General features: G+C 43.9%; 1 protein-coding gene and 1 long non-coding RNA gene across 2 annotated transcripts in view; one reads left to right on the plus strand and one right to left on the minus strand.

Moving 5' to 3' along the window:
• Positions 1–152: 152 nt before the first annotated feature.
• On the plus strand, positions 153–6306 carry LOC144104703 (uncharacterized). The gene is made up of 2 exons (XR_013308615.1): positions 153–629; positions 4275–6306. It is a non-coding gene; the product is annotated as an uncharacterized LOC144104703 (long non-coding RNA).
• Positions 6307–7899: 1593 nt separating this feature from the next.
• Positions 7900–12504, minus strand: part of LOC144104704 (uncharacterized) — a 37497-nt gene continuing 32892 nt past the window's right edge. The window contains exon 6 of the mRNA XM_077637863.1: positions 7900–12334. Coding sequence (XP_077493989.1) covers positions 12267–12334 — 68 coding nt within the window. The 3' untranslated portion in view covers positions 7900–12266. The remainder of the gene's footprint in view (positions 12335–12504) is intronic.

A 12504-nucleotide genomic window follows, 5' to 3' on the forward strand; every position in this document is an offset into this window, starting at 1 on the left:
ATCAATATACGTGCTGTGAAAAACGTGTGTTGTTTAGAGTATAATTTATTGAGCATAATGTGAGGACATTTTTTACTCATTAATTTTCCCGTGCAACGAAGAAACAGCGGGATACGAGGCGGCGGCTAGAGGGGCGGAAGATTTTTTTTTTCCCCGCTCAATTTTGGAATGTAGTTTGGCGGCAACTGTCAGACGCCGTCATTCCTACATTTTCTGATCGGATTATTCACACTTTAGGGTCACACTTTAGGGCTGAGCTACCAACGGCAACAGCGTAGTCATTTTCGCACCAACAGCAGATTGTGACTGACCTTTGGGGCTTACTCTACGCGATGTCCTGCGGCAAAGAACAACGTTTGTACGCGCTGGTGGGATTCTCCGAGGAATTGGATCGCAGGCCGCTGCGTTTCATCGAACCAATTCCTCCAGCTTGGGTGTGCAGCCTGTGTGGAGTCGTGGCCAGGACGAGCGGAATCCTGCCATGCGGACACTGTCTGTGCAAACCCTGCTACCAGCTGTGCGTGACTGAAGACAATAGGCCCGCCTGTCCTCTCGACTCTGACGCCTGGCCTCCGGACGATACAGTCTCCTGGAAAGATGTTCCTGTCCAGAGCCTCTTTAAAAGAGAGGTGAGAACTGAAAACGTGCACAGAAAAGGGGGAGGGAGGGGAGCGGCAGCGCCCCCTTCCCCTCTCCTCCTTACGCTACGAGGGGCTACCATGGAATTTGGTCTCCTCTTATGGAGAAACGCTTATGCGTGCACGACATGTTAGTTTACACAGTTTTTCTGACCTTGACTCCGGCGGACGTCGCAACAGCAGCAGCAATAGTCTCGTAAGCACCAGCAGCACAGCGAAAACCTGCGAGTTTTTATAATCCGCGTATGCCCATCAGCTCCAGCCTGCACCGTGGAAGTCCGTGGTTCGCCACCATGTGATCGTGACGTCACGTGCAAACCAGCTATAGTTTCGTTATGAAATTCGTAAAAGGAAAATCGGCGACCGTTAGAAAAGCCAAAAGAACTGTTGATACCTGTTGCCAACACAGTACAAACTTGTTTGCATTCGGTTCATATTCAGGTTAGATTTGTGACCTCAACTCTACTTTTCTATTTATATTTGATAAGGAGCACTGCCAAGAAATACAAATTACAAGTGTAAAAAGCTTTCATCCATGGTCCTCTGTGAATTCCAGAACAATTTGCAGAAATATACTAATATGTGCAAACATTGTTTCAGCAGTAAGAAAAAAAATGAACAATAATTTTAGCAGGTTACATCTAACCGTGCCGCCTTCAAAATTTCTCATTTAATCTACTTTATACTTGCTGACAACTTTTTTTTTTGTGCAATGAAGAGCAAGCTGCAATGGTGGAACATCTGTAACTGTCTCACTTCATGAATAGCTCTGCCGCAAAACGGCCGCCTGACATGTTGCTCATGGCGTGGTTGCTTTGCTTCGTTGTTCGTGTAGCTGGTACCATCTAAGGATGGTACTACTCCACATTAGGGGGATTGAATCCCCTAAACTTTTGACTAACACTGTTCCGACTTCGAGTAATTGATCAGTTCGCTCTCACCCTACCATAAGCTTGCCGTCCCAGTTAGCCCAGTTGGTAGAGCGACTTCTCCGGTGAAGTGGTGGTCCCAGGTTCGAACCCTGGACCAGGACGAATTTTTCTTCAACTGTGAAGTTTCTGAGAAAGCTGTATAGTTTTACTGTGTAGCCGTATGGCTGCGCTTGGGTGGATGCCAATGAGTAATTACTCCCTTATTACATCTAAAGAAGTTTCTTGTAACTGTACATGCCTAAACAATTCTTTGCAATCAGAGAAACTGTTTTTGGCATTACTCGCTGATGTTTAAAATGCACAACTGTGTTAGAAATATGCCTTAAATAACGAGTATTACCAATATCCTCTGCTTTACGAAAAAAACTATTATAACTACAACCGGGGATTATATTCTGCTGCATACGGTGTTTCGGATCCGTTGCTTTTGCAGTATTGCCAAGAGGAGTTTGGGCTTGGATGGCTACCACGTGGTAGCGAAAAGAGACAGAGGAATAAAAAATTGGAGGGGACACTTAAGCTCTGCCTTAAGGGTATGACACGATGGCATTAACGGGTTAATGCCCACGTATGCGGAATCGGTTGTTCCTTACTTCACATTCATAGATTCCTGGGAGTCCTCACACCACTCCTGGCACTATTCCTAAGCAACCCCTTGTTACCATTCATTAATTTAACTGCCCCCTGCCATGGTGGGCAGTTTGTTCACAAACTCGTGGGCAGGTTCTGATGTCGCCACAAGGTCACATGACCAAGGTGGCCCACTTGCTGCCTAGGTTGCTTCTCTGGTGATTTTCTGTAGATTTTTCGCTCATGGTCAATGATGCCGATGCCGACAACAGACGCCGATGGCGACACTGGCTTTTCTGTGACACGGGCACCTTCACTCTTTCCGTTAAAAGGTTAGAGAAAAGACGTACGAGTGCAAATAAAGTACCCTTGCAGAATGATGCTCTTGACATCTGTAAATGGTACCCCAGGGCCCGCTGGCTTCAGGTACGGCAGAGCGGCTGAATAGAACTGGAACTGGGTAATGAAATAGATGGCAAAAGCAATTGCACAATGGCAGGATACAGTTACTTGGAAGAGAGCTTTACTTGTTAGACAGTGCGGTATGAGGGCTGGAGATCTCTCCAGCATTATTAATTCCTATTACAAGTAGTGCTTCTTTTTTCTGCTTTGGAAATAGAAGTTGGGAATTTAGAGTTAAGTTCCAGATGCTAAGTGTAGTGTTAATGTTTTTTTCTTTGTATTTTTCCAACCTTGACCTTGACACAGCAAAAGAGGAACATTGATACAGATAATATCAACAATATCAACCGCACAAAAGGAAACCTGCCCCCAGTATATGCCCAGGGACTTCGCTCTTCAACGCAACGAAAAAAGGTCGCCATTCAGCACCTCCCTGCAGTGCGCCAGCATGACTAACAGCCTAACCCCCCCCCCCCCCCCCCTCCCTCCCTTCCATACTTAAAAGACGCTAGTTACTGCCCTCAGTCACCCCTGATGAAGGAGCTGAGTCGGCTTCGAAACCTTGGGTTAAAGTTAAAATTTTGGTTGGAGATGTGCAGTTTATTATAAGATAAAAGGGGCATTGAGGCTTCTCTGTGCAACTTGTGCTCGATGAGATGCTAACAGTTTGTTAGAGCTTGCATTGCCTCCTTATCTGTTCTGCGCCCTGCGCCATTTCCAGTCATGTGTGAAGGACTAGCCATGATTCCTTACTGTTCTTTGCTGCATCAGTATTGCTGCCACCATTAGTGCAGTTTAAGTCGGTCTCTCCTTTGTCGACCATAAGCAAGATGGCTAGCATAAAATAAGATGGTTGTGATCTTTGTTTTAAGTGGTGTGTGTGAACATGCGATGGAAACTTTATTCTTGAGGTGTACGAAAGTAGGTGGTTGTTGTGTTATTGGGTATCTTGCGTGGTGTCTTTTCACCTAAGAACTGCTATCAGATATGTTTTGCTGGCTATCAAGACCACTGCGGGTCAAAATTTTACTCTACTCTATGTTGAAAGTTTTATGCTGTTAAGGTTTTCGTCTTGTGCATGATGTTAATACAAATATGATTTCTGGAAAAGAAATTTGTTCAGAAGCAACTCTGCAAATTGGCAGTGCATCGATGAATTAAGAATAGTTATTTTCACTTAATTTTCATAGAGAGGGAAACTGCAGCAACATTTGTTCACTATTCCTGACCTTCACTTTAAAACAAGTTTATCGAAACGTTTACAGTTACCATTTGGGAGTTCTCAGTTGCAAGAAATCCCCACTTTTTTTTCTTTTCTCATTACTTTTGTTCAATGCTGCATTTTGTTGCTCACATTCTTGGTTTCAGCCAACCTGTGTGGGGTGCATCGAAAGTAGAGTTGGCACAGCAATTTTCTTGAGCGAGTTATTTTGTTTGGTTGGCAAAATGCTGTGCAAAGAAACGTATACCACAAGGGAACATATCTACATATTACTTGCTTTTGCTTTCATAACCAAACAGAAGTTTGAAGTTTATTACCTTGAAGTAAAGAAAAGAAACATCACATTGTCTTGTTTGGTACCACCATTGCTGCTTCCTCTCCATTAACCTTGTTCCATTGCTCTTGTGTGCTTAGCAAAAGTTAGAGGCATGCAAAGCTATCAGTGAGCACTGTAATATCTTCACAGTGCTATTTTGATTGTTATTTGGAATTTTGTTTCTGTTGCTTTAGGTGAAGTGTTGGAATGAAGACAATGGCTGTCAAGTGATCGCTGCTGTTTCGCAGATCTCAAGGCACTACCATCATGTGTGCCAACACCATTCTGCTTGCTGTCCCAAGTGCTCCGCACTTGTTCTCTCCACCAATATGTGTGCACATCTGATATCACAATGCGGGACTCATGTGATTTCTCATGCACGCAAAACTAATACTGAGTGCAGCACTGCTCAGCAAACTGTGCAGCCACGACTGCCTGATGGGAAGCCAGACCTTGAGGAAGCGCTCAGGCAGAACTTTGCAACAACAGCATCGATAAAAGCAGAAATGGAAGAAATGAAGTCTGCCCTGAAAGTAATTTTCCAAAAGGAAAATGCAGGAACAACATATCTCAAGCAAATGTCTGATGGCGACATGGATGACATGAAAGGCCTTCTTCATCTCCGGAACATCGAACTGAACGAACTTGCGCATCGTGTGACTACTGAGAAAGAAGACTTTCTTAATGCATTTGGTCAAGTGAAGGAAGCACTGTTGTGTTTTTATAAGTCTGCAAAACTGAGAAAGGAAGATGAACAGCTAATGACTTGGTTGCCTACATTCGTAGAAATAATGCACGGTAAAGTTGACAGTCTGGAAGCCATACTTGAGGGGCTGTCTGTCGGCATTAACTCAGCAATTGACAAACTTGATGACCTTTTTCAAAGAACTGATTCTTTGAATGAGATTGTGAAAGAACAGGGTATCCAGATGGACCAAATGAAAGCTGCATTTGGGCATCTTTCCATCGAAAGAAACTCATGCAACCAGAACCTCGAACTTTGTGATGAAAGCGTTACATGCAAAGTGCTGCAAGAAGTTGAAGGTAGAATGGGTCAAGTGAGATTTGCATTGGAACAACTTTTCACTGAGAATAGCCTACAAAGTGGCAAGCTTGGTGAAATTTTCCACATGATGGGTGCCTTGGCAGCGACACTGAGACAGGAATCGGGAAGCAAGGACAATGAGGTAAAATCTATGCTTGAGGTATTGATTGCACAAAGCAACTGGAGAAATGAAGGTCTACGAGAGCTTTCCTGCGAAATAAGCAAGCTGAGTGAGTTACTGCAGAGTGGAACAATGCCACGAGGGGAATTGCAGAAAACACCGAAAAAATGCCCTGCAAGTTTGAACTGCAACACAGCTGCGAATAATTGTGACACTGCAGGAGATAAAGAGTATGCACTGGCTAGCAGCTCCATGTTAGTTGCCCCCAACACAAGTGGAGGTGTGCTTACTCTTAAGTACATCTTGGATGGATATTCTTTGATGAAAGAAGCAGCAGTGATTAAAGGCAAGTCTGGCTGGGACTATGGGCTACAGTGTGTGGGCAGCTACCAGATATCATTCGGAGTTCTCCTGAGAAGAAACGCTGACTCCATGTCACTGCACATGTGTATCCAAATGCACGAAGGAAGCCTGGACATGTTTCTTGAGTGGCCTGCAAGTATTGAGATGGCTGTTGCACATCCAAAGTCACATGAGAAGCAGGTAGTGCTGAAATGTCAAGGCCTTGGAGTCCCAGAGTTCACACCTGTCGATGGGAACACGAAACGCGTGTTTTCTCAGAGCTCATTCATTTTGAAAGACCTGGAGGATGCTGGTTACGTAACGAGCGACCAGTTGCTGCTACGTTTCACGCTCAAGCCACGTGCAAACAGAGAGAAGCTGCGTGGCAATCGAAAACCGCGCAAAAGGTAATGCAGTCTGGTTGCAAAGGATGCAAATGCGTTTGAAGAAACTTAGATAACTGTGCTAGTCACCAAGTGTTCCATCAACAGTGTACTCTCATTGAAGAATATCATGTTGTCGACATAATTCATACCTGCAATACTTTAAGCCATTCACTATTGTCCTGCTATGCCAAAGGAAGGAAGGCAGGTGATATTACCTAGATTGTTTATATGCGTACCTGCACCGTTATGTGTCAAGGCCAACACAAAGCAGACATTCAGTATTGTTGATTACTGTGTTGTGTCAATAAAGGAATAAATGGAGCAACATTGGATTACTGCAGTTACCGTGGGCTCTTTATTTCAGATAGTGATTGCATTTTCGGGCACCAGCCAATCAGACGCATCCGAGAGAGAGGTATCAGAGAGTTATGAGTTTATTTAAAAAAAAAAAGAACATTGGCTTGAGACCTAACAGGGGTAAGGAAGGTATGGTGGGGCTAGGCGTGGCTCAACATGGAAGCCTCACAAGTGAAGCTCCGCAATGAGAAAAATGTCTCTTTCGTCACAGGTTGCAGCTGAATTTAGCTCTCGTAAGATGTCACTGCTGCGGGCCGGTGATTGTCCCGCATTGTCTGAAGCCCGTCGCACTTCCACACGAGGTGCTGCAAATTTAGGGTCACTTTACAGCCACACGCATAGCACTTCATTGGTGGCGGTGACTGTGGGTTGGCGGTGTCGCTGCGTTGCCACCTCCATTTCCATAATGCGACTATGTCATCTGTCATGGCGCGTAGCCAGCTCTTGCCTTGATGAAAACCTGACCTCCTTGGGACGAGAGGTCAGGCGGCAGATGTAGTGCCACACCTGGTTGGTCGCTGTGGTCTCAAGTACTGCTACACAATTTGTGCACATTTCATCTTTTACACTCATTGGCGTGTGGCCGCAGACTTGGCATTGGCAGCAATTGAATTACTTAATTTAGTTTTCCCAGTTTTTGTAATGTAATGAGTTAAATTGCGGCAGTAATTGTGTCAGTGATTACACTGAAATCACTTTCATTAAAATGCACTGCGGCTCTTTGTGTCGGCAAAGCTTTGATCTCTGCATTTGGTTGGGCGCCTCGAAAGCAGGAATGACCCACAGCAAGAACAACGTAGGGCTGTGCCTCCGAGACCGACGGTATCCTCTGTTGCAGAGTCGCCGCCCGCGGGTATTGGATGGGTAGGTGACAGTTGTTGGGATTCACACAGGTCACGTGGTTAGAGTTATGCAGGGGAAAGCAGGAAAGGACTTCATAAAGGGTATTGAGATGTTATTAGAACTGAGACGTGGCAGTCTGAAACCGAGAAGACAGCCTACGTTCTTTCTCGGGAGTCTCGTCGCACAGCGCTGCTGTTTGATGGCCGTGACAACCGCATTAAAGCATGGACCCTGCCCTCTGAATCCGTCAGCGCTGAAGTGTAGCTCGCGATGGGACTCGAGCTCCAGTCCAGATCCTCTGGGCAGCAGGTTCTTGGGACGACCGCTTTGAAGATGGCCGCCAGCGGCTTCCGCGGGTCGCAAGTGCAACTCAATCAGAAGCTATAGCAGAGCGCGGTCAATCCCTCTGCAACTACCCATGGTTGGCAACATGTAAAAGCTTGCACACGTCTCTGTGTTGGTGCGAATGCTGTACTGTGCCTGTCAGTGGACACGAGAATGGCTCGAGAGATAACAGCACGAGGTTGGCACTCATTGCCAGGCAGCAAACGAAGTGGTGCAGACAGACTTAGGTTGGCCTGGCTTTGAGGCTCTAAAAGCATTGAGTATGCTAGCCCACAAGGGTCATCTAAAGTGCATGCCTCGTACTTGTTGGGCGTGCCGAGTGTTTCACCACCAGGCCGCGGTGTGCCTTGGCACCCAATGGACAAAGTGAGTCTACCATCTCGAAAAGTAGCATTTTTTGGGGGCGGATTTATTTCCATTCATTTCATTTCAACGAAAGTGCACATGACTATAGCCACAGCTAGTGTAGGCCCATTTTATGGACATATTTGGCTGTGAAAACACGCGGAGTACATGGGGAAAAATATCAGCATGTATCTTGCAAACAGAGTACAGAAAAAGGGTGAACAGAACCACTAAAGAAAAAGAAAGCATGCAGATTCACAAATCCTTGATTCAAACAAAAAAAAAATAAACAGTACAGCAGGATTATAATGCTGAATCGCAAAACATGTTAAAACAGCAAAAAAAATTGAAGTGCTATCGCCTCCTTTCACACAATATAATTGAAGAAATTTTCACGAAACAATCTTTTTATTGAAAATATAAAGCTATTGCCATTTTAATTTCAACAGGAACACCATTCCAAATTGTATAAGGCATTCACCGTAAAAATTGCCAGTCACAGGTAGATTGGAATTTACATTACTAATATTTCTAGTGGGTATAGCAGAGTGTAAATGGAAGGTGCCTTGAGCTTGGTGCATGATGGCCTTAGTTGCCATAAAACCCAACACAACACAAATAGAAGGGCATGAGCATTAAGAATTATGGCATTTACAATAAGAAATGCTTTCATTTCTGCTGCAAGAGTAAAAGGGAGTATGTGGAGTTCTTAGAATAATGACGGCTTTGATGATTGCCAGTGTGACCATGTCATTTGCCTACAGCCCTTTTTTGCAGACGAGTGATGGGATCAAAGTATGTTTTGAAAGTGAATGCCTGTGACTAGCTGCAGTAAATTAAATGAGAATAAAATATTGCTTAGTACACCATTTTCAAAATAGCAGTATTAGATTATGTTCTCGTACAGAAGAGAACATAGCAGCCTGAAGCAAGTTAGGTGCACATGTTTGTAATGTGCAGTTTAAAGTTTACTGGCTGTCAATTGCAATGCCTAAATATTTTATCGATCTCACTTCGCCTAAAACTGTTCCATCAAGAATAATTTTCAAGCTAGAAGGGCCAATGAACTGATTTCTGGGAAGGAACGGAGCATTATTTGTTTTCAATCTATTTAGCCTAAGCTTATTGCCGTTGAACCAATAATTAATTTACTGTATCTCAGAGTTAATAATTGCTTCCAGTTCTCTAAGTGACTTGCCTCAAAATACTACTGTTGTGTTATCAGCATATAAAACAGCCTTAGAGAAGGTTAAAATGCTTGAAAAATCATTTGCGTGTAAGGAGCATAAAATAGGGCCTAGAAATGAGCCGTGAGGTGCGCCAGTTTCAACTGCTAGATAGGACGAAGAAAAACCATTAAGATATAGGCATTGCTTTCTGTTTGCAAGATAACTGGCAAAAAAGTCTTGTGTACCCTTGGAAGCCATACTGCACAAGCTTTTTTCACAAAATGGAATGACTAGCGGTATCGAAAGCTTTCTTTAAGTCAAGGAATAACGCGATAAAAGTTCACTATTGTGTAGAGATGTAGTATATCCCTTCAGGCGCTGGGTCCGCATATGTGGACGCGACCTAAGCCTCTTCATATTTTTGTACGCAAGGCGAATTTCCACCTTTGAATACTGCGCTCTTACCATTTCGACCCTTTCTGTCAAGTTTGTGGCGTCATCTCTTGCAGCTACAGCGAAATGCGTTTGTAAAAAAAAAAAAGAAAGTATGTGCACCACGAAGTTTCTTGGCAGGATGAGTAAATGGCTTTTCATTTTGCATTCTGTCTTTACAAATGATTGTGAATGATGCAATTTAGGGCTCGGAATGTGTCGACAGGTTAATGTAGAAATCGCACAACAATTTTCACCGTCATAGATGAAGAAAAAATGCTGTGGTGGACGTTCAGTGTGCCATGTCCACGTACGGACATGGACGTGGCGCCGTAATGCCAAAAATATAAAAGTGGCGTTTTCTCGCAACAACGCGCCGTTTTTTTGTGCATGTATGGTACGAAATGGGCTTACTGCTTACAGGTGTTGAGAACTATGCATGTGCAAAGAGTCTGTTGGACAACTTCAGCGCTGAAGCATTTTTCATGAAAATAGCAGATGGAGAAGCACCTCCAAAAAAGTGCGGCCGACCGAGCAATGAAGACCCGCAGATGGTCGCAAAGAACTGCTACTTAGCTGAGCCGCTGCTGACAAACACAGCGTGCTATGACCAGTGCTTAAATCCAGGGAGGCCTAGGAGGGTCTTAGGCCCCCTACCAACATTAAAAAAGGAATCGGAGAACTTCTGGGCTAGACTGCAGAATGCATGAATTCGAAGGAAGCAACCATTTTCAGTGGCGGTCAGAAAATGTTTTCTTTATCGTTTTGAAAATTTCGCTGCGGTTTTTAACAAGAATTATTTCGTTTTGTATGGAACCCAAAATGGAGAAAAATACAACTTGGCAGCACTACACAAGGGGGGATGAAAAAAGGGAACCCGTGCCCTCACACCATGGTCAGTTCAGAGCTGGCCGCTCAGCTCCAAGGCTACAAAACAACAATCAGCACATTGGTAGGGCAAGGGGACAGTTTGTTTCAGGCCTCTGACATAAATTGAGCTAACAAAGGCCTTGAAAATGATTGTTCATTTTTGCAAAAACCATATGTAAAACAGGCTGCAAGATGCTCTCTCTCTCTCTTTCCTTTTCCATCTGTGGTCAGATCACTCGAGGTCCCTTCAATGCAGCCAGACTTGAAGCATTACTTATGATAGAAGCAATCATTGGCCCCAACTTCTGAACACGTTAATTACACAATGGTGCCGATGTGAAGGCTCCACATCTAAAAGCCACATTCGGTGCTCGAAATACTGAATTTTCCTCTGCCTGTTGTCACAGAATGACTGCTTTTATCTGTTTTATCAGTCATGAACTACAGAGTAATTGCCTGAAGCGTACATTCTCAGAGCTAAACATTTGTTCATGTCTAACGATCAGTTAGAAGAGGCAAGCAAATGTAGTAGTTTTTACGTTCATGTATCAGGTTTAAGGCACTATGTCCACAAATGTGGACGTGAATAAAATATGCTTCAATATGAATATTCTTGCGTAATTTTTTGACATCACTTCTGCTGAGTCTACTGAGCGTCATTTATGCAAAAAAGATGTTTTTCTTTCAGCAGATTTAATTGGTGCATGAAGGGATATAGCCTGTGTAAGTTTGAGAACTCCTCTGGATGTGGATCTATTGGACCGAAATCTGTGCTTTGATTCAGACACTATATTATTTTCTGCCAAATATTGCTTTTACAGTTATCCTGCAGGGCCCTGTTGCTTGTTGCTGCTAAGATCTCCAATGATACCAATGATTCAATCAAGTTCAAGTTTGGTTAGTGTAAATTATTATTTGTAGGTGTTGAATGTACCAGAGTCAAAGGGCAAGGCCACAGTCATCTTCATGTTTCGCCTTCTATGGCTAGTACTGCTAGCGGGCCTCTGCCGGCTCGGTTCTCCACTGTACAAAGGGGAAAAAACGTGCCACGCAGAATCTGAAGATTCAGAAGCACATAGCAATTTCATGGAATGTGATTTCTGGTAGACACTGCGTCTGCCATTCAATAACAGTCATGAACAGGCACTCTGTCCGTTGCAGGCTACATAGCCAAGGAATGCTTATTTCAATGAAACATAAATACCTGAAGAAAAAAAATGCAAACACACACACTGGCTGAAAACAGTATGTTTCACTCTTAGTCCATCAGATCAAGCTGATTCAATACTCATAGTACGAGTTAGCACGAGTCTCACAAGCCACGAATGTTCAAACAGAACAAAACGGGGATTGTACCATGATTGTAAGAATAAATGGCACTGCATCCGTGAGGATGAGTAAAAGCATCTAGTTTTCGGAACAGGCAGTATTAGTGCTGCAGAGAACCTGGTGGAACTGCTCTGCTCTATCGGTGTCTTGCAAGGTGTAAATTATCCTGACGAGCTAACAAAAGTACTAAAGTAATAAATACGCTTCGTAAACACAGAAGATAAATTATCGTGACCAGGTAACACAAATAATAAATTATTAAATATGCTGCGGAACGTAACACACAACACAATAGACAAAAATATTGAGGACCCTTGGGCAAGAGGCCCTCTGAGACAACAATGGCACAAAGTACATCGCCTCAGGATTGGCGGGCAGGCGCTGCCACCTTTGTAACAAACGTTAAAACTACTAAAACTACAATAAAAGACAAAAATTGAGCTATACTGCACGGCAACACACCATCAAAGAATGTGCGCATTAAGTAAATGTGCGCGGTGGCGGGTCCCAGCAGTCCGCAGTCTTTCTTGAGAGGGTGGCCATGAGTAGCTTGCTCTTCTTCCCAAATGATGGAGCCAGATTAAACTACCCGCTCATGTCTTTCAAGAGGTGAGCAGCTTGAACACAACCATGGCGGTGAAGGATGACGAGATGAGCACTTCAAATAGGCCTGCATAGCGAGAAAAATGAGGTCTCAATTTTGGCAGCAGGCATGAACAGCAGGCATGAAGCGCCGTGTGTTGTCTGTCTTTCTGTGTCCTCGTTTCTTTGCGCTACGTTTTTCACCTTGAAGTTATGAACCAACAAGCCCAAGCATATACCCTTCTGCATGAACTCACT

Source organism: Amblyomma americanum, chromosome 9 (genome assembly GCF_052857255.1).
Source record: "Amblyomma americanum isolate KBUSLIRL-KWMA chromosome 9, ASM5285725v1, whole genome shotgun sequence".
NCBI lineage: Eukaryota > Metazoa > Arthropoda > Arachnida > Ixodida > Ixodidae > Amblyomma > Amblyomma americanum.